This window comes from Poecilia mexicana, unplaced genomic scaffold (genome assembly GCF_051168715.1).
Source record: "Poecilia mexicana isolate PSO_F unplaced genomic scaffold, ASM5116871v1 scaffold_12, whole genome shotgun sequence".
Lineage (NCBI taxonomy): Eukaryota > Metazoa > Chordata > Actinopteri > Cyprinodontiformes > Poeciliidae > Poecilia > Poecilia mexicana.
Window position 1 is genome coordinate 9,200,717 of NW_028263381.1, and position 22,013 is coordinate 9,222,729.

The 22,013-nt window shown below is 38.5% G+C and overlaps 1 protein-coding gene across 1 annotated transcript; it reads left to right on the forward strand.

The window, feature by feature from the left end:
- Nucleotides 1-4,515: 4,515 nt before the first annotated feature.
- On the forward strand, nucleotides 4,516-21,953 carry LOC106912368 (BDNF/NT-3 growth factors receptor-like). Its single transcript, XM_088010877.1, has 16 exons — nucleotides 4,516-5,243; nucleotides 9,483-9,557; nucleotides 9,638-9,709; nucleotides 9,807-9,875; nucleotides 9,974-10,125; nucleotides 10,248-10,384; nucleotides 11,937-12,069; nucleotides 12,540-12,857; nucleotides 13,977-14,026; nucleotides 14,703-14,802; nucleotides 15,778-15,966; nucleotides 16,947-17,077; nucleotides 17,172-17,344; nucleotides 18,444-18,684; nucleotides 19,542-19,700; nucleotides 20,568-21,953. Exons 1-16 carry the CDS (start codon nucleotides 5,044-5,046, stop codon nucleotides 20,751-20,753), a joined length of 2,385 nt encoding a protein of 794 aa, XP_087867003.1. The 5' UTR covers nucleotides 4,516-5,043; the 3' UTR covers nucleotides 20,754-21,953.
- The last annotated feature ends 60 nt before the right edge of the window (nucleotides 21,954-22,013 follow it).

The window sequence follows — 22,013 nt, forward strand, 5'->3', positions numbered from 1 at the left end:
TCTTCATTCCTCACTGTGATCAACAGATTCCCATCTCTAAGAGTCTTAGCAAGTGTCAGATCTCCAAACTTCTTTTTTAATTCTCTTGACAGAGCTAACGGACTAAGTTGTATCCCTTCATCCTCCTTCCTAAACTTTATGATCAACTTAGTTTCCTGCCCAACAATCCTCTTGCAACCTGCATTATTTTCATCTGAACTATTTTCTTCTAGACTCCGTTTGCTACTACTTTGTGTCTCCACCAACCTTTCTTCCTTTCTACTTCGTTCTCTTCCTGATCCTCTACTACCACGTACTGGAGTCCAGTCACCAAAATCCATTTCATCGTCTCCCTCATCCTCAACTTGAGTCGCCATAGCAGTCCAGTCACAAACCAGTTTATGCCAACCGCCAAGATCAGCTGTTTCTGTATCAATTCTGCTCTGTCAACTCCGCGATCCACCTTCGTTAGCCTGCCCCAAAGCGAAGCCAAAATCCCGCTCGTCTCTTTGCACACCCTTCTCAAGTCAGCAGGGATGGGCGGGGTTAAGACAAAAGTCATCAAAAAGAACTGATAAGCTTGTTATCCACGTGTATGATTTGGTCAATTTTATCTATTATGAGAATCTTAATTTGACATGCAACATTTAATGCATCTTCGGTGCAAAATAAAGATAAAAAAATGTAAACAACAATTTTGGAAAAGAAAAATCCCCTAAAAAGTGGTAAAACTCTGGGGGAAAAAATAAATTATGTTTGGCAGCATTGCTAAAATATACAAATCAATTTGTATGTTAAACACAACTTGATGATGTGAAACAGGCTTGGGAGATTATTAGAATCAAAGTTTGCCCAGGTGAACAGTTTCCACTTGAACAATACACATTGAAGTCCAGTTAATGGGAGGTCAAGGAGGGTATTGAACTGGCAGGAGATGACATCAGCTGTAAGAAGTAAAGAATTTGAGGTAAGGCAGGGTCAAATAATTGTTGCTTTTCTTTTTAAAATTACATTATGCATCCTTGTTTTACATTTTATGTATTTACCATGGTAATGGAATAGGAATATTTTGACTTAAGGTGAACAGACAGTGAGAATTTTATTCCAATGTGCCTAATGTACACATAGAGGTTTTGCTACATCAATCAACATCAGCCTTGTGGCATAAAACAAATAAAATGATTTGATCTAAAAGATGACAAATGTAACATACTTGGTAGTTTAGATTGGGTATTAGTGAAACCACAGCTCCATGTGAGATTTAGGACAAGTGTGCCACCAGCTGGCTTAGACAGACAGATGAGCTCAGAGATGGTCACAGGAGGCGTTGCAGGAGTGGCAATAAGCAAAGGTTTCTTTAGCTTAGAAAGGGCAATGCATGAAAGAAATCAATACTATGGTCTGATGTATTTTGTACAAAGTATGCTTTTATGTATTCTTACATTTACTAAACTATTATGGAATGCTTGGTAGATTTAAAAGAAATAGGCCAATCCAGGAGGAATGCATTGTTTTTATATTAAATATTCTTATTTAATTACATGCTAAACTTTTAGTACTACAGTAGGGTTTAATTTGTTTATTTTTTTTGTTTTCTAGCAATATAAGTTTGACAATATGATGAGATCGGAGGTCATGACTTCAACCCAGTGCTCCTCTTCACACTTACTGAAAATCCTGAGTTCCAGTGAGGTCAGATTTGGACCTCATTCTTGCAGTGTTGTATTCTCCACATTCCCCTCAGATATTGCAAAAATACATCTCTCTCTCTCTTTCTCTCTGCCTCTCTTTCTGTCCATCCTATATGCTGGGGTTACCATGGAGACAGATATAAATCAGTTCTTGATGTTTCTCATAAAAAAAAAGGGAGAGAAAAGCCAGTGTACATATTTTCATCTGCAACCATAGCGACACTTGATATTGTCAGTGCTATTTGTTAAAAAGCAAGTCACCATAGCGACACTAACCATCCAGACTGTGTCATGGATCATCTGTCCCAACTGCCTCCTGATCGTGTACGGGAAATTTAGGAATCTGCAAAACAGTTTTATTTGGTCATTTTGAAATATATGGTCACCTAGATAATTTGCTGCTCAGTGATAAGTGGAATTAATTTTATTATTCGTGAAACGTGACAGATACTGTAGATTTTGTAGGATGGATTCTGCTGTGTAGGTTGATCTGAGTGTGTTAGAATATCATCAAAAAGTTAATTTCTTCATGTGATTTAAATCAAAAGGTGTCTTGTGCATTATATAGGTTCATTTCTTGAAGATGGATATATTTCACACTTTTATGATGATGATGATGATGATGATGATGATGATGATGATGATGATGACTTAGAGATAATAAACACTTCATAAGAAAAATACAATTTTGGACATGACAGTTGTGTTGCAGAGACCCTCAAGAAGGACAGGTCTCAAAAGGTCATTGTTGAAGACATACCTGTAAATCCACCAAGAACTGGCTGAGAATTATAATGAAAAGTCCTAAGCTGAGTCAAAGCCCAGATCTGGATTTCAATTAGATGTTTGGGAGAGATTAAAAACAGCCTATACATGCAAGAAGACCTCTCCTACATTTCACAGCTGATAATCAGAGACGGGGCAAACTTTTGTCAGACTAAAGTGACAAGCTGGTAGTTTAACAAAGTTCAAATACACTTTTATACAATTACAATTGATTTAAAAGTATAAAACAAGATTAAGGTTTGTGTTTACCTGTGGTTAAGTTTCTTTCTTGTCCTGAAATGGTCTGTTGCTAAAAAAACAACGTCATAATAATGAGGTGTCCTATTGCACTTTTCAGTATCGAGCAACATTAATGTGTGAAAAATACTCTTTTTACACAATATTCTAATTTTTGGACAAACTGAAGAAGAGTTTGTTATATGCTGTACATCATAATTTGGCCAAAACAACTGCTTTAAGTACACTTCATTAGATACACCTTTCTACCGTCCCTTAAGAGTGTGACATTGCCTTTATTCTTTGTAGCCTATAGATTCGACAACGTGTCTGGAAAAAATACTCAAGAGATTTTGGTTAATTTTGATATGATAGCATTATGCAGTTGAAACAAGTTTGTCAGCTAAACATTCAAGAAGTAATTCTCCCATTAAACCACATCCCCAATGTTCCCTACCAGATTGCGATCTATATAAAATATAGATAAATAAAGTGAACTCAGCGCCATACTTATTATTTATGCTGTCGTGGCACCGTGTGTTATGCTTCTGGAAGTATAGTCAGCAGAGGACTGGTCATAAAGCTATTGACATAACAATATTTAGTAAGACTGTGGTGTTTAAGTGATCTTCAAATTGAAGTAAGGCACCAAAGTGTTTTAAGGAAATCCTTCACACTATTGAACCTCTATTGCCAGATATGATAGATCCATACTTTATATCTTAATCTATGTTGTTTATACCAAATTCTGAATACTGCAGGAAATGTTTATGCAATTTTTTTCATTTATTTTTTGTCCAAATTTGGTAATTCTGTCCATAACGGACAGGAGTGGCACCTGGTGTGGCCTTCTGCAGGTTTAGCCAAAGTGCTGCAGGGTTTGACGTGCTGCGCATGAAATGGTGTTCCACATATCTTGGTTGTAACGAGTGTCAAACATTTTCTGTTAACCTAAGAAATGGCTGAGAGCAAAAGAGACCAAACAGATCAACAAGTTCTAAAATACTCAGACGTCAGCACGTCAAGCACCAACAAACACAACACCTTCAAAGCCACTTAAATCTTCTCTTCTCCTGTGTGTTTCGCGCTTTAAATTAGATTATTGGAATAACGGAACATTTCAATTTAATCCTGATTCACTGAGATGCACCTGTGCTCCTCTTAATGTACTTAGCAGGCCAAGTTTCTGAGATCTTAAACCACTTTTCCTTTCTTTTTCTTTTAATCTCTAACAAGACGTGCAAAAAGTAAGAAGCTGCACTAAAGCTGGCGCTTAGACAGTGAGGAAGAAAATAGCAGACATCCATCTGTGCTCTGCTCAGTGATTGGTGTGAGGCCTATTTGAAGTTTGGAGACATAGTATAGGTAATTATTTTTCATAGATGCACCCCGACTTGTGCGTCACCCGCACGTCACACCAGGCCTAATGGGCAGCCGTACAACAGCGTTGTTATGGAAAAGGCTCAGCTTTCATCTATCGCATTGCTTCAGAGCAACCACAACAGTAGAGTTTGTATCTGTGTCGTTGTTGACGGGTGGGCCCCTTTGACCCAAAGCTGGCCACTGAGTGTTCCTAGCAGCCCGTATAATAACGCTGTTACAGTTCGCGTTGAGTTTCTGAACGCAATGGAGAAAGAAAAAAGTATTATTATTATCATTATTCAAATTATTATGCTTCTCTAATAAGATTCTCTCGCCGTGCATCTAACTCAGACATAAAATTACCATCGCAACCACCTCCCCACACCCTCCCCACCCCCCATATGAGACGGCTCGGAGCTGCGCCCGTCCTCGGTGATGATCGATAGACGGATGCAGGTAGCCTTCCTCCCCTACACAAGCAGCATCACCACGCATCCCTTTACTCCGTTGTGCAGCTTTCCTCCCCATCAGCGCACATACGCACACGGGGCTCCTGCCTATTGATCTCTGAACATCTGGAGCAGCTCATATTTGTTTTACAAGGAAGGCAGTGGCCGCAAAAGGAGGAGTGAGATAGCAACAGCAGCGGCGGCGGCGGCGGCGGCGGCAGCAGCAATAGCAGCAGCAGGACGGAGCACTTGACACCTTTCTTCACGGCATCGATATGCAGTAGCGTGATACCAGCTCTGCGGAGACGGAGAAGGCCAGTCCATGGCATCTTGATATTAAAACCGTGGGCTCTGCGCATTCCCAACCGACAGCACAGTCTTGTTTTTTTGTTTTTTTTCTTTTCTTTTTTTTTCCCTCCCCTACCTCTCATTCTGCAGAATCGGAAGGATTAACTTGGCCAAGATAAAAGGCGGCAAGTGAAGAAACGCTATAATAATTCAGCTTGACCAGATTCCGTTCTGTCGTGGGGGATTCGTGGGATATATTCACTGGCCCCGCGATGGACTCCAGCGCGGGGAAATATGGCATGGCTCGTTTTGGATTGTTTGTGCTTTTTATGGGGCTGTGGAGATCCGGCGATGCCTATTGCCCCGAATCTTGCACTTGCAGCATCTCACGGATTGTTTGTAACGACCCCGAACCGGGGATCGAGGATTTCCCTGTCCTTACGTTAGATGACATGGAAAACATCACCGAGATGTAAGTGTGTGCATATAAACGATCTTATTAACTTACGAAGCAGGTAGCTCAAACCCACAGTACAGGTGGCAGTGACACCAAACATCAAGGGTGCATATATTAATCATGACAAGTGCATATACCATTAAAACCCGGGCGGCTATCATAATAAAGATGTATGAAAAACTATATATATATATATATATATATATATATATATATATATATATATATATATATATATATATATATATATATATATATATATATATATATGAAGGTTCATATTAGTGTGTGGAGTGCAGGAGATAGTGGTCGCGCGTGCGTGTACGTGTGCGTAAAGGCGGTGCGAGTGCGCGTCATGCTTATTTTGGATTAGTGTGTTTTCCTCCAGAGGTAAAGAGCGCTGGATTGAACGCTCAGGCCCAGCAGCGGAGCCTCCAGGGTCTTCACTCTGCCTCTTTTTTTTTTTTTTAGAAAATAAGAAATATTTTTGGGGGGTTTGGGGGGAGGCGGATGTGAGGGTGGGAGTTAGAGTGGGCGTGGGGGAGATATCCTCAATATTTCAAAAATGCCCACACTGTTGACAGATTACACATGAGATCATATCAGTTGTGTACAGCTGGCAATAGGCTGCCGAGAGTTGTGCGCCCTTATCTGCGTCAGTGTGTAGGCCTGTGAGTGTGCCTGTTACAAGGCTGCAGAAGTCCACACAGCCTACAACTGCACAGAGTAGTGGAGACTGGGTTTAGTTTTTTCTGAGGCAGACGAGCTGGAGACATCATGGATGTTATTCAACTGGCGCCTTTTGTGGGGAAATGACTTCTTCATTTATGTATACATCCGGGGGCGAAAAAAGAAAGAAAAAAAACAAAACGGTTGAAGCAGCCAACGATTTGCAAAAATACGAAAGCAGGCAAATCCAATTTTAAACGTATATATTGCATTAGTTAACCGTTTAAGCTACTTCATCGTTTAGGCTGCATTGTAACGGATACCGTTTATTAACTTACAAACGAAATCTCATCCGTACACTGTGGCTGAGAAACGGACAATGTTTCAGGGTCGGCCAAAACTTGTACAGGGCCGTAGGCAGAATTTGACTTGGAGGCCCTCTCCCTCTGACTCTCGCTGTAGACAACCAATATCTAATCTCTAAGATCACGAGCAGTTAGTCTTCTACCTGCAGTGTTTTTAGTTTGTATAAACAAATACATTTTTCCTGAGGGTGGAAGCTAAATTACTTCTGCTTGCGCCAGCTCTGCCAATTTGGGTAATGGTGCCAACTTTGTCATGGGTCAAATGTGGACCAATCCAGAGCTCGGTTGATTTGACAAGCTTGAGTTGTGGTTTCAACCAAAATACTGGGTGAGGTTTCCTGTCAAATGAGTTCTGGTAAACAGTATCTAACTGTAAGGCTAAGAACAAATAATAATAATAAAAAACTTTCTCTACACAAATGATATTTGGGGTGAAATTTGTATCATTTTAGAAAATATCTGCGCTGACAATTGTCAGATTAAAATACATTAAAGTCATAAGTCTCGTAATGTGTAATAAGACTTTCTGACAAACAGTTTGTGCATACAATTCATACTCAACGTGCTTCTAAAACTGAGTTGAATAAAGGATTTGTACTTTTAGTTTATCTTTGCATTAAAGGTTGGAATGTTAACAACATTTCCAAAGTGTTATCTCAAATGAACTTATATGAGAGAGGAATGGTACTTTGAAATGATACCAACACATGATACCCATGTTAGAAATGAACATGGGTATCATGCTTACAAGTTGACATCCTGGTGTAATTATGTTATTCTGTTAACACTGAATGCAGTGAAATGTGAAACTAAAATCATAAGGTTGCTTAGTTAAATATATATATATATATATTAGATACTTGTATTACGCTTTCTTCAAATGATCTTTGATAAATGATGTCTGATTTTGATAGAATAAATATCAGTGACTTGATTAATAGTCATTTTATGCATCCTAAAATATGTTTGTTACAGATAAATGTTATTCAAAGAATAATGTGGTATTCTGCTTACTTTATTTTTCCAAAGTAAACATCATTAAATTATGAAACTGAGGTAAATGACATCCAGTTTTTCACAGAAACATGACCTCAACTCATTATAGGTCAAAGTAATTGATTGCTGGATTATTACTTGGTACTTATTTGGTCGTTTTTTGAACAATTATAGGCATCTTCAGGGATATCAAACACCGTTTTGTTTAACCAAAATTTCTCCCCCAAAATCCCTGTCTTTGTCCTTCATAGTAATAACAGAAAAAAAAAATATTAGGAAAGCAAATTATATATTTACGATATGAGTGTGTTTACCGACTGGTTTCAATAGAAATTATTGAAATTTCAACTTGCAATTGTAAATAAAATGTCAATCTGAAGGGAACAGTAAAGCAAGAAGTGAAAACACCACCAACAAAAAAAACTGCAGCTGCAGAATTACTACTACTAACTACTGAAAGTTGGTTGAAGACTACAGCCTCACACTCTGTGACTAAGAATTTTGTTGACATGTAGATAAATTTGGTTGTCAAAATGAAAACCTATTGTATAACACAAAATAATTGCCTGTCTGTATTGACTTTACAGTCGCTTCTTTGATCAAAGTGTTAATGTTGAAGAAAACTAGCACTAGCTCATGCTAACTACTCAGTATGTGGACGGGTAATGTCACCTAAAGTGAAGAATGTCCCTCTCTAGGGTGAACTGAATTGACAGTGATATAAACATTATTATGCTGAATCGTTTTACCATCATTTCTCATTTTTTACACTATGAAAGAAGTTAATCTAAGTCAAATCAGGTCAATGTTTTCAGGTTTTTCTGCTTCCTTTCGGTGACTTCTCTACACTTACAAACTGGGTCACAATATTTGGTAAAAACTATTCAACATTCCTTCCAAGTTCCCAACAGCATAATCATTTCTATTAAATAGACAAAAAAAAAAGACAGACATTTTATAGGGTATATTATTTGGACATAGTTCAAAACAAACCACTGTCATTTAAACACAAATATTTCAGCAACAAATACCCCTATGGGAAATTGGTTCCCGTAGGGAAAGTAGCAAAGCCTACCCTACTTTTTTTCTGTTTTCTTTTTTTCTCAAATCGCATACCTCTGCTTTATTTATTTAAGGACAAATTCATTTTTAAACAACTTCCTGACCTTCATGGTCGTGCAGTTGGGAGCACTGTTGCCTTGCAGCAAGAAGGTGGGCTGTAATCCTGAACTGGGGTCTGTCTGGATGGAGTTTGCATGTTCTCCCGTACATGTGCAGATTTATTTATTTTTTGTGGGTAGGTTAATTTGTCTCTCTAAATTTCACTTAGGTATGGAAGTGTTTGCATGCAGGGATATTTCTCCTGTGTTGCCGTGTCTCTGTTTCCATGTGATGTGCTGAAAACCTGTACCTGTCACCCAACCCCAACAAAGACCCCACAAGTTAAACAGGTATAGAAAAACGGATGGATGTCAGCTGCGAATCCAGAAGACGATCGTTTATAGTAATTTCTTTCTTCAAAACGTAAATAAAGGATGTCAGGAGTGATGTTAAGAAAATGCCACGGATTTCTGAATTGGTGTGCTGCAAAACCAAGTTCCATCCATCCACAGCCGCTCATCCTTACAGGGTTTTGGGGGAGTTGGTGCTTATCTCCAGCAGTTGTACATGGTACTTCCTGGACAGGTTGGCAGTCTATCTAAGGGCAACAGACACACAGGATAAACAACCATTCACACAAGCACTCATATACCTAAGGACAATTTAAGAGAAATCAATTAACATCCATGTTTCTTGGACTGCAGGAATAATCTGGAGTACCCAAAGTGAACAGATGCATGCGTGGTGGGGAGAGAAAGGGGGCATGCAAACTATATTTAGAAAGACCCTAGACCTGAATGTGAACCCACAACCTCCATGTAGTGAGGAAAGTGTTACAAGCTGCTCCACTGTGCAGCCCTGAGATCAGAGTTCTTGAATTACATGTAAAAAAACCCAAAACAAAACAAAAAAAAACTAATCATACATGTTACAAGAAAAAGAAAACAGTATGCCTGAGACAAAATATCTACATTTTGAGAGCAAAATTTTGCCATTCTCCAAAATAAAACATAAATCGACTTTATCTGCCTCAATACTTGACGTAGCAAGTATAATATGATCATTTTCCGTAAGAACGTGCATTGTAACAAGTCTTAACATCTGGTTTCATTTCTTTCCGCAGACACATTGCCAATCAAAACAGATTGGTTAACATAAGTGACAGCAGTTTGAGGCACTACATAAACCTCAGAAATCTGTAAGTATCCCACCGGTTTGTGCTCGGTTAGATATTAAGCTAATTTAAACTAAATAAATGCACACTGTGACTTCCAACAGAACGGTGACAAGGACAAGATTAACATATATATCCAAGGATGCATTTTATAACAACACAAGACTTCAATATGTGTAAGCAGTGTCTTACAGTAAAGTTATTTTATCGCACCTGTTCCCCCTGCTGACTTTTTACAGTTTTTGTTGCTATTTTTTATTTTTTTTTTCTTAGAAATCTCAGAGATAACAACCTCTCCATGCTGTCATGGAGAACATTTCAGAACTTCAACAGTACATTTCCGTAAGTTGACACATGTGCGTCAAACTGTCTGTAGTCCAACATCCCCCTCCCCCCCCCCTAAAATCTTTCTAGCGTTTGTTTGTCTGCTCCATTTTAAGGCTTCTTCTATCTGGAAACCCTCTGGATTGTGTTTGTGAAAACTTGTGGATCAAACTGAGACTCCAAGAAGACATAGACGGTCCAGAGCTGACATGTACTGATGAAAGGGGAGAGACAAGGGACTTTGCCACACTCACTCCTCCAGACTGTGGTAATGTAAAGCGTTGCTGGTTTTCTTAGGCTGATTGTGTTTGCTTTGTGAAGACGTAAAGGAGCAGTTTAAAACTACAGACAATATTCACGTATATTTGCCACATTTTATGTCACTTGCAGTGGTTCCCAAAGTAGAGTTGAGCCCCAAAAATGTGACTGTAAGGGAGGGGCGTGATGTCAAAGTTGTGTGCAGTGCCTCAGGCTCCCCTGTTCCTGAAATCCTGTGGACCCTTGATATGCTCTCAACCCACTATGAGGTGAGACGGTTTACCTTCAAGTCTCTTTTAAATGTTGGAATAAGCAAAGTCCAAATGACTGTAGTCTATCATGCAACACAACAGACCACATACTCAAACATAAGATCGAATGGTCTGTGGGAAGCAGCCAGAGTACTTGAAGAAAACTTGTTTTTGCAAGTTTTTGAGAAAGCAAAAAGTTTAACTATTGAAATATCAGTAAATAATGCAAAAATGGAGAGTAGTAGAAGAAGAAGCAGAAAGTGAGGAAAAGTCATCAGTTTGTCCTCTAGTAGCCTAAGCCTACAGCAGCATAGCTACAAAAATAGCTCAAGATATCCTAATCTAAACTCTTAAAATAGAGTATCTAATTTACAATAAAAGCAGCTGTGGTTGCCAGAACTTTACAATATAAATACAGCAAGATCCATATTTATATGGTAAAATTCTATGGTGGCCAGAATTTTACAGCAAAATTCTGGCAACCACATCTGCCAGTATTTTACCGTAATTTAGAGTAATTGGTTTATTTATATTTATTAAATAAATAAATATTTATTTATTTATTATAAATAAATAAATATTTATTTATTATATATAAATAAATATTTATATATTATATATAAATATTAATTTATTTATTATATATAAATAAATATTTATATATATATATAATATTTAATAGCTACAAAAATATAGCTATTTTTGTAGCTATGCTGCCTACAGCAGCATAGCTACAAAAATAGCTCAAGATATCCTAATCTAAACTCTTAAAATAGAGTATCTAATTTACAATAAAAGCAGCTGTGGTTGCCAGAACTTTACAATATAAATACAGCAAGATCCATATTTATATGGTAAAATTCTATGGTGGCCAGAATTTTACAGCAAAATTCTGGCAACCACATCTGCCAGTATTTTACCGTAATTTAGAGTAATTGGTTTATTTATATTTATTTTTTTGCACGGTGTAGTCTGTCTGTTTTATGAACAAGGAAAGTTTTCAACTTTGTTTTAAAAGTAGACAGGATGTCTGCCTCACGGACTAAAACTGGGAGGTGGTTCCACAGGAGTGGCGCCTGATGACTAAAAGATCTACCTCACATTCTACTTCTTGAAGTTCTAGGAATCAGCAGTAAAACTGCAATCTGACAGCAAGACTGAAGATGGTGTTACAGCACAGAAATAAAAACCACACTACATGAAAACTGAATCCGGCTGAACCACAAATAAGCATGGCTTCAGCCAATAAGAAGCTTTTTTTAAGTGAAGGGAAAAAAAAGACATTAATTTGTTAATTTTTTTCTAAATAAAATTAGATGTAAATTGTAAATAACTGTAATTCGTTTACATCATTTAGGAGCTGGAATGATTCGCAGTTACTTTTATATTGCAAAGTAACGGCAAATTACTTTGCAATTCGCAAAGCAATTGCGAATTGCAAAATTACATACAACCGTTACACACACCATGAGTGATATAAGTTGCTTTTTTTTTATATATAAACATCCCACCAGTCTCGCATGTCCGTACACAGAATCTGTAATTGATCTAATAAGTCTTATCTTTCCAGATTGACCCTTTGGAAACAGAAAGCACCCTCATCTTGTCAGGCCTGTCTCCCGATGACAACGGCAGGGTGATCGTATGCAGCGCCGAGAACATAGTCGGTCAGATTGAAGCCACGCTTCAGCTCAATATCCTCTGTAAGGACTTCAAATATGGCCTCACATCTCTAGAAATCCTACTTTATTTGCGTTCAATTTGATCTAATTTCCTCTGTGTGATGAGCATTTAAATACTTTCTCCTAAACCGTGTTTTTTTTTTCTTGTGGAAGCAGAAGGCTTCTTGGTTTGTTATCATTACTGTCTCCTGGAAAATCTTATTGACTTTCCATGTTTCCTGTCCATAACTCTTCTTCCTGTAAAGCTGCTCATGCCTCACTACGTGCCTTCGCTTGTTTAACATCCATTTATACGTTGTCCTCTTCCATGTTTTTCTGTCTTCAGAGTTGGAATGCGTAGTTTTTCATTAGGTTAATGCTTGCCTCCCAGTTATTTTTCCAACCTTCACCTCTCCTCTCCACAATTAGGGTTTTTACTTCACCTTTGCTCTTTCTTTTTGTCTCCTGTTGTCCCCGTGACCTCTCTTCTTCTCCCGTTGCCTCCGTCTTAGTTCCCCCTAGAATCGAGCAGCTGCTGGCTCCAGAACAGGCCCACCAGTGGTGCATCCCATTCACTGTGACGGGGAACCCCAAACCTAAGCTGCTGTGGTATCATAAGAAGGTGCTTCTACAGGAGCAAGACTTCATCCGCACCATGATCCACGAGTCCACCGAGAACGAGGACCACGGCTGCCTGCAGCTTGCCAATCCCACTCACATCCACAACGGCGAATACAAGCTCGTGGCGAGGAACGAGTACGGTCAGGATGAAAAGACGGTCACCGCCCAGTTCCTTGATCCGCCAAACATTACAGGCCAGTTTGCTTCCTGTTTCCAAATAAAGTTATTTCTAGAGCATGATTTTAAGTGTACCAGGTTCAGTTACATTCAAATTGCAGAAGCGCAACTGTTTCAGTTGTACATCTTTTATTGTATAGCTATGTTAATTGTGACTAAGTTTTGTAACTGAGTGGGATTTTATATGTAACAAACCTGACATGTTATAATTATTATTATAACAAATGTCTTTGTTTTTCATTTTTTTATTTACAGGAAACCCAGATTATGGTACGTAATACTTATGTTTTATGACTTGATTGCCATGAAAAAGTATTAGCCCCCTCATCAATTTCTTGATTTTGTCACCTTCCTAAAATAATAGCCTAAGTCATTTTTGGCAAAAAAAAAAAAAAAATTAATAAAATTGCCACCTCTTTTTTGCTAAAAGGTGAATTAGGCAAAAAAATATTACTTTCGGCAAAAAAGTATTTTTTCAGGAAGATGATTAATTACAATTACATTTAAATGATAATATAGGTATTATTGTCGTCTTTCTGTTCTGTACTTCCTATTAGGTCTTACAATCAAATTTTAGTTTTAGATCAGCATTTTTGATTCAACAGTAAAAAAAAAAAAAACTCTTGAAAAGTTTTATTTATGGGAGACCGATGATGACCAACACAAAGGCCCACATCATATGAGTCCACCAACAATCCTAAGACTTTTGGAAAACTATTCTGGGGATAAAAATGTAAATTTTTTTGAAAGAGATAAGTCCCATTGTATCAGGCCAACTTTACAGCATTTAAGGTGATTGACATTTTTGACACAGTCAAACATGATGCCACTTCTTTGCCACTTTAATGCATGGACATCTTTCCATACCTTTGTAAGATATAAGGGGATTATTTTGAGGATCTCAAGCATTTAAGTCTGAAAAAAGCACAAGAAAGCTGCACTTAACTTTTCTCTGTACTCTTATGCAGTTAAAAATATCTACTGATTTCATCTCTCTTTTTTTTTCTTTCTCCTTTTCCCCTGCATCTGCATCTTCTGCTCAGATGGTAAGTTCTTTCCGGACTTTGTATGTAGTTTCACACAATATAATATTGCACACATCAGTCAGAATTGCAAAATATTTCCAAATATGAATAACTCTGATTTGACAGATCACATATATACTTATCCAGATCCACCGCCTCTGGACGACAGTGTTGCAGTAAGTGATCCTAAATATTACTGGCCATGTATAGCTTTTTTACAAACCTTTTGACTTAAAGACATATTTGCTGTTTATTTGATTGTGGTTTCAATGACAACCACAATGTGATCTCGTACACATTTGCTGATATAGAAGTGCAAATAGTTTCAAGTGTATAGGGATCAGTGATTCTTTGGGCTCTGAGTACATATTGCTTCATTAGCACAGAAATTGTTCACTAGTCACAGAATAAATCTCTTTCTAAAGCCACCACCTAACCTCAATGCCAAGACCTAAATTGTGTGTGAAGGTAAAAAGAAAAATATATAATGGACTACCATAGAGATTGTGGAACTGGTCACTAAGCCATGTCTCTGTAGTCTCTCTAGTCAAGACCTATAAATAATTATTTTATCAAAAAGGGGGAGTTATACAAACCATTAAACTTAGCTGTACTAATAATTGTACCCCAAGTGACTTTGCTAAAGCCAATTGTTTCTACTTTGTTAGACATTGATTAAATGTGCTCAAATCAGATGTTCTATTTTTCTTCTCTTTTTTTTCCAGTGTAAAATAAACAAAACACATAATTGCCAGAGATCTCACTAATTATGACCAGCACCTTATTTTGATTTTTGCAGTTTAGTTTTGACTTCTTACTGATATCACATTCTCCCCCTTTGTTCATCTCCAGGTATATGTCGTTGTGGGAATTGCCGGTGTTGCCCTGACTGGCTGCGTCCTCATGGTCATCATTTTGAAATATGGAAGAAACTCAAACTTTGGTATTAAAGGTAAAATAAATATCTTTATTTATTTATTTTTTTTTTTTGCATAAATAAGGAGACTTAAGCTTGTGCCCATAATTCCCCAGAGAAGATAAAAGAAACAAAACCTTCCTAAACTGTTGTCAGATCAGAATATTCATAGAATTTTTTTTATTGGGGCTTTTATGTGAAATACCAACACGATATAGAACATAAATGTGAACCGGGAGAAAAAAATATAAATTTAAATGTACAGATAAAATGATGGAATCGTTTCTAGAACAAACATTTGCAGAAGTTACAGCTGCAAGTCTTTTGTGGTATGTTTCTCCCTGCTTTGCATGTTTCCAAACTTACATTTTTGTCGATTCTTTGCAAAACAGCTCCAGCTAAAAAGGGCCAGATTTAGAAAGGTGGGACCCCTTTTTTAGACCCCTAATCACAAAATGTTTCTTTTACTCTTGCTAATTACAGTGCATTGATATGTAGGGCTATCAGCTGGTAAGAACTGATGCATGGTCAATTTAAAACTTAAACCGATCACATCTCACAATTTATGCTTGTAATGTGACCGAATGTTCTGTCACCTTTAGACTAAACAGAGTAAACAGGCTATTTCACTTTTTAGGGTAAGCGTTGTCTACAAATGTTATTTTCAAAATGCCTACTACCATTAAGAAGTTAATAAACGGTCAATAACATATATAAATACTGATATGGCTACTTCCTGTGTAAAACCATATATTATTAACTTCCTCTGTTAGTCTAGCATTACTCCCACAATTTTCAGAAACCTGATACTAGGGTATTATACACCATTAAACCTATGCACCCTTCAACATCCATCCACCCTGTTAACCACTCTTCTCCTCTTTCCATCTTCTCTTACTCCTCCTTCCTAATGACCAAACCTCCTACACTTCACCTTCTTGTCTGCCCATCTCTCCTTCTCCTGTTTCCTGACCGCCACCACCTCCACCTCTCCTCTCCGTGGGTCCCCAGGCTCCTCCTCGGTAATCAGCAACGACGACGACTCTGCCAGCCCTCTTCATCACGTCTCCAATGGCAACAACACCCCGTCGTCCTCAGAGATGGGTCCAGATGCAGTGATCATCGGGATGACAAAGATTCCTGTCATTGAGAACCCGCAGTACTTCCGCAACTCCGGCAGCATGCTGAAAGCTGACACGTGTGAGTTACCGCCGCTCTTGATGAACGCCGGGTAACCTGGGCTCTTTTTTTTCTCTCTCTGATAAATCCATGCAGGGATCATTGCTATCGGCGCCATATTTATCAGCAGATTCCTACTGTGCCGCGGGAGTGACTTCCTGCTTTGGGAGCTAACCGGAAAGCTCATGCAAGATACTCAGAAACACAAACTATAGATTTGATGTGCAAGAAATATTAAACTTTCTGTAAATACCAACCTTCTTTTTTAACTTAGTTTGTTAGGAACCAGTCGACAATGAAAAATAGTGCTCCATAGTATAAAATAGTATTGACAATAATAATAGTACTAATTTCTACATTCATAATAACAATGGAGGGAAAAAACACACATAACATATATCAATGTCATATCGAATTACTAATAATTAACACTTGGCACTGAGCGCTCCATATATAGTATAATTGTATGATAATCTTCAGGAAAAATACCAAAGAAAATATCAAAGTTTCTCAATATTTAAACAAATCATTTTTAATAAAAAAAAAAAAATCAAACATTATGTAATTATTTTACTTGAAAAACAATCATTACAGTTGTATTTTTTATTTGCAATGTTTGTTGTGAAATAGACCTTGAAAGACTTGGGACTATTCCCTTCATTAGAGTGTATTTTATAATTAAAACCACAGTCATATATTAAAAGTGTAAACTTCAAGAATCTGGAGTTTCTAAAAACAAAGGACATGATGGATGTCAAGAGTTAGCTTGCCTAGCAAAGTCGCTTTGAAGGGCCAACACTTCTTGAAAAGTCTATAAGACTTTCATTAATGCAACTTATTTTTACATTTGGTATTTTCATTTATTTATTTTTTTGTAAATTGTCCGTAACGAACACAATCAAATTCCAGTATACTATAAAGTTGAAATATTTTTCTCAAAATTCCTACTGAAAAAAAAAAAAAAAAATCTTGTGGGTGATTTGACTTGTTCTGTATTAAAGTTGTGCAGCACATCAAGAGGCACAACATCGTGCTGAAGCGGGAGCTGGGAGAAGGAGCCTTCGGAAAGGTCTTCCTTGCCGAGTGCTACAACCTGGTACCAGAGCATGAGAAGATCCACGTGGCCGTCAAGGTGCCGATCAGGAAGCTCCTTCTTCAACAACGCCGGGGGAACGGTTTCCGCTGGATGTTCGCTCCTGTTCACCCTGCCTCTTTCTGTCTCTCAGACTCTGAAGGAGGCCACTGAAAGCGCTCGCGCAGACTTCTACAGGGAGGCGGAGCTTCTCACCAACCTGCAACACGAGCACATCGTCACCTTCTACGGAGTGTGTGTGGAGAGCGACCCGCTCATCATGGTTTTTGAGTACATGAAACACGGAGACCTGAACAAGTTCCTCAGGTGAGATCGTCTTCCAATGAAATGACAGACTCGTTTTGTAAAAGTAGTTTAATTTTGCCTGTTGGGCACCTCCTTCAGCAAGGATAAAGGCTGCGCTCAATTATATTAACTATATGTTAGATCCACAGCACATCTCTGTTGATAAAATATCTTGACTGGAGAAGAAGCCCATTTAAGTTATACATATTATTTCTGCAAAAGAAAGAAACTGGCGTGTATTTGCAGTAAAACGCAATAAATCACTGTTCAAAGGTGAACGTAATAATGAATCAGTTCAAAAGCTTACAACTAGCACAATAAGATCAAGTTAATGTTCTGACATCTTAAATAGTTTCCTGATCGTAACATTTGAAACTCATAAAAACATTAAAAGGTCTCAGTAACATAATGGGCGTCATATGAATTGATTTTGAACTTGACTAAAGTCGTAAAGAAAAGCCGTCTGCTAAGGACTTTTTCAAAAGATTGACCTGTGGCTGAAAGGTCAGACGCTGAGTGGTGTGGTCACTGCACAGTTATGCTAAGCCTATCTGTAACGACCACACATTTCCATTTCATACATTGTCAATTGTGGGTTATATGGGCAGTTTAATGGGTGCATTCAGCAGCCTGCCTGGTTTCACATCATCACTATAAAGTTGCTTTAACCATAAACTCCTCCTCTTTTAGGAAGAGAAGAAGAAGCCACAACCTGCCACAGTCTGCCATCTGTATATATTTTTAATTGTTGGACTTAAATTTACTTCTTAGACTCACCAAAATGATTTCGAATGCGCTAAAATGTCAGAGTGCACAACCTCAAACATGCAGCTTAAATGTCCTAATGCTGTTCCATCTGTTGTCGGGAGTTGCAATGGGAACGCTCCTGTGTTGGATTTGTTGGTGTTACAATTTTCTTGTCAAACTGTCATGAATTCGAATCAAAACCGAGACTTTGGAGACAATAAGTAATCATGACAGATAAAAAAAAAAAAAAAATAAATAAATAAATAAATAAATAAATAAATAAATAAATAAATAAATAAATCTTCAGAAATGATGAAAAGCTACTTTTTTTTCTGTCGTTTGCGAAAAATGCAATGGTTTTTTTGGGTTGCAGGTCCCACGGTCCTGATGCGGTTCTCATGGCAGACGGTCAGCACAGTATCTTGGTGGAGCTCACCCAGTCTCAGATGCTGCACATTGCCCAACAGATTGCTGCTGGCATGGTCTACCTGGCCTCCCAACATTTTGTCCACAGAGACTTGGCAACAAGAAACTGCCTGGTAGGGGAAAACCTGCTGGTCAAGATAGGAGACTTTGGCATGTCGAGAGATGTTTACAGCACAGACTACTATAGGGTGAGTAACCGAGAGCTGTTTGCTCTTCATCTTCCTATGTGACCCTTCATTGCTCATTATTGCTACTGCACATCCTTGCAATCTTCAGATGGTTCTCATAAATATACCTTAACACAGAAACATGAGCTACAAATAGGGATTGCTTCCTCCAGCTTTGGTGAGACAGGTGTGTGAATCAGTAGAAATAGCAATTTTAAGATATTTTATCTGTTTGTAAATTTCATAATCTACAAAAAATGTTAAGTTTCTATGGTAATAAGAAGCAACAGTGCAAAGGAACCCTGGAAGGTTTTTCATTTTCTTTCAGCGATGAGTTAAATTATTCTCTCACTCAAGATTGACAACGTCGTACTAAACCGCAAAAGAGCAAACTGTGTAATTGTCCAGGTGTGGACATGAGAGAACTGCAGCCAGCTATGGACATAATCATAAGACTGATAAGAGTCAAATAAAAGACATTTAGAAGGAGCAAATAGATTTATTTAATTCCTTCTCCGTTTTGTCTCGCATCTTAAGTTGAATCCCACAGCGCCCTCTGCTGGAGTCAGAAATGCAAGGAAAAAAATATGTCACCCTAACAGGGGCCTTTCACCTACCACTGATGACCAACGATGTTATTCAAAATGAGTTAGGGATCCAAGCGCCGTTACTCTCATTTCTCTTTACAAATGTTTTGTGAATGTTATAGCATACGTCTTCAAAGTCCTTTTGCCGGCGTGTTGTTTATTGGTCACAGTAACGTCTCAGTCCCCCCGCCTGTCATATAAGTAAGCAAGTAGAGATGGCGTAACCAGCAACTGACACCCTTTTATCTGACCTGAGGGGTCTCGCTAATGGAAGCTGCCGCGTCTCCCCAGGTGGGCGGTCACACGATGCTGCCGATCCGCTGGATGCCCCCGGAGAGCATCATGTATCGGAGGTTCACCACGGAGAGTGACGTGTGGAGTCTGGGTGTGGTGCTGTGGGAGATCTTCACCTACGGCAAGCAGCCCTGGTACCAACTCTCCAACAACGAGGTCAGTCACATGAGGTTCAAAGCTGTGATTAATGGCAAGACTTTAGTGGAGGCATCATGGGAATTGTAGTATTTACTGTTGTCGAAGGTTGACTAACGTTAGAAACTGAAGGTGTTAATGTTTAATGTTTTTTTTATTCCAGTGATGCAATTTGCAGTTTGTTCCGCAGAGTATCGCACATAATGTAGCATTAGATGGAGCTGGGTGGAACTGCTCTGCGTGATTGTTGTCAACTTCCTTGATTTAGATGCATTTTAGGCGAGGTGAGCTCTAAAAGAAACTCGGCACCTGCAAACGTAAGCCGACAGACGTCAGACCGTTTCTCCTTTTTGTGTAGATTGTTTCTTTTCTGACCCATCAGAATGTGTCTCTAAATGCTACCTTGCAAAAACAGAACGATGGTTTTTGTGCGCGTCAGCAGGAACATAAGTTGCATAGTTATGGGCTGTGAAGAGCTTTAGAATAAATAGAAACTCATTAAGACTGAAAACTCTGGCATTAGGTTTTGAGTGCATTAATTTTCTGAGCCTTAGCTTGTAAGGACACTGCTGTCTTTCCTGTTGGCTTTGCAATGCACAGTCCTCCTAGGCCCCCTAAATCCCTCACAAAAGTACTTTTTCCCCCTTTTTAGCCTCTTGCCAAGCACAAGCTTTGCAATATTTTCACAGGGCTGCGTGTGATAGGCTTGCATAAAATAGTCCAAATGTTAAATGGAGAGAAAAAGATAAAACTTTAAGTCCGTATTGCTCACCCCTCTACTCCTGGTCGTTTGGTTGTTTTACATCAGTTGTTTTTCTTTTCTTTTACCCCATTTTTATGAATGTGTAAATCTGTCACAGCATTTAAAGTCCCCACTGTCTCCCGCAGGTGATTGAGTGCATCACGCAAGGCCGAGTCTTGCAGCGGCCCCGTACCTGTCCTAAGGAGGTATACGACCTGATGCTGGGCTGCTGGCAGAGGGAGCCCTACATGAGGCTCAACATCAAGGAAATCCACAGCATGCTCCAGAGCTTGGCCAAGGCCTCCCCCGTCTACCTGGATATACTGGGCTGATCCACCAGCGCCTGCGTATGCAGTTTGTGTGCATGTGTGCTTCGTATGCGGATGGGTGTTTGGGTGCTGGAGAGCATGTCGGGGGGCAGAGAGGACGCTGGAAGTGAAGGTAGTGTGACTACGTCTATGTACAGAATCCGGTTGTAAATGTGACTGTAAAATGCAAGCTGTCCGTGTCCTCATCCCGTGAAGAGAAGCCTTAACGTTTAGGTTTTTGCTTTTTTTTTGTTTCCTTCTTTATTTGCAGAATCTCCTTGGCATGTTTCATAGAACGAAGAGAAAAATACATACAGATTTATGTGATTTTACTTAAAATAACGGTCTAAAAAAAACCCCAAAACAAAACAAAAACAAGCAGAGAGGTCATTGTGCATCATGTGAATCCATCGCCACAATGTTTTTCATACTTACTAAGAAGGGGAGGGGGGAAATAAAAAAAAAAATCAAAAAAGCAAGAAACACTCATTGACTGAGAATATATGGAAACGTCTATGTAGATAAAGCTTTTTAAGTCCAGTTGATTTAAATCTGGTATTTAAGTCATGCACATGTAAAAACATTTTACAGACAAGTAAAAAAAAAAAAAAAACAAAAACAAGAAAAGATCATTTCAAAATTGTGAAATAAAAGGGAATATATTTTACATCCTGAATTAAAAATGACATATTTTGTGAATACATTGGTGGGAAACAGTTTGGTTTTAGAGAGCAGGGCTATCTGAAGCACAGCGCGTTAACTCGGGAGGACTGGTTGTTTTTGTTTTCCATTTGTCTGTCATTCACCTGCAGTGCCATTGAGTAAAAAAAAACCCAACAAAATCTTTATTTTGTGGCTCATCTCTGAATGATGTTTCAGAGCCAGATATCAAGGCTCTTACAGGACGGATCGAGGTGAGGCAACGGGCCGAGAGGGGTTTCTTTGACGCTGCTTAAAGACGTTTGAGGCTTTCGGCATTTTCAGTCTTCGCTTTGCATCGGCTTGTTTTGAATTTCTTACCTTTAGTTTTATGTCCCCTGACCCCATGATTTTTCTTTTCACATTTTGAACTGTTACACCAAACTTTAATGTATGCTACCGACATTTTACCAGATAAACCACTGCAAGGTAATGCATGCTTATGAAGTGGAAGGGGAAACAAATGTATGTTTTTCAATTTTTATTTCAAATAAAGCAAAAAATAACAACAACAAAAAAAAAAAACAGCACATCTTCACATGGGTATCTACCCCATTCACTCTAACTTCAACATCACTATTGAAA

Coding starts and splice junctions, on each gene's coding strand:
- LOC106912368 (XM_088010877.1), top strand. CDS start 5,044: ATGGACTCCAGCGCGGGGAAATATGGCATGGCTCGTTTTGGATTGTTT. Junction 5,244..9,482: donor ATGGAAAACATCACCGAGAT/GTAAGTGTGTGC, acceptor TTCTTTCCGCAG/ACACATTGCCAATCAAAACA. Junction 14,803..15,777: donor CTCAAACTTTGGTATTAAAG/GTAAAATAAATA, acceptor GTGGGTCCCCAG/GCTCCTCCTCGGTAATCAGC.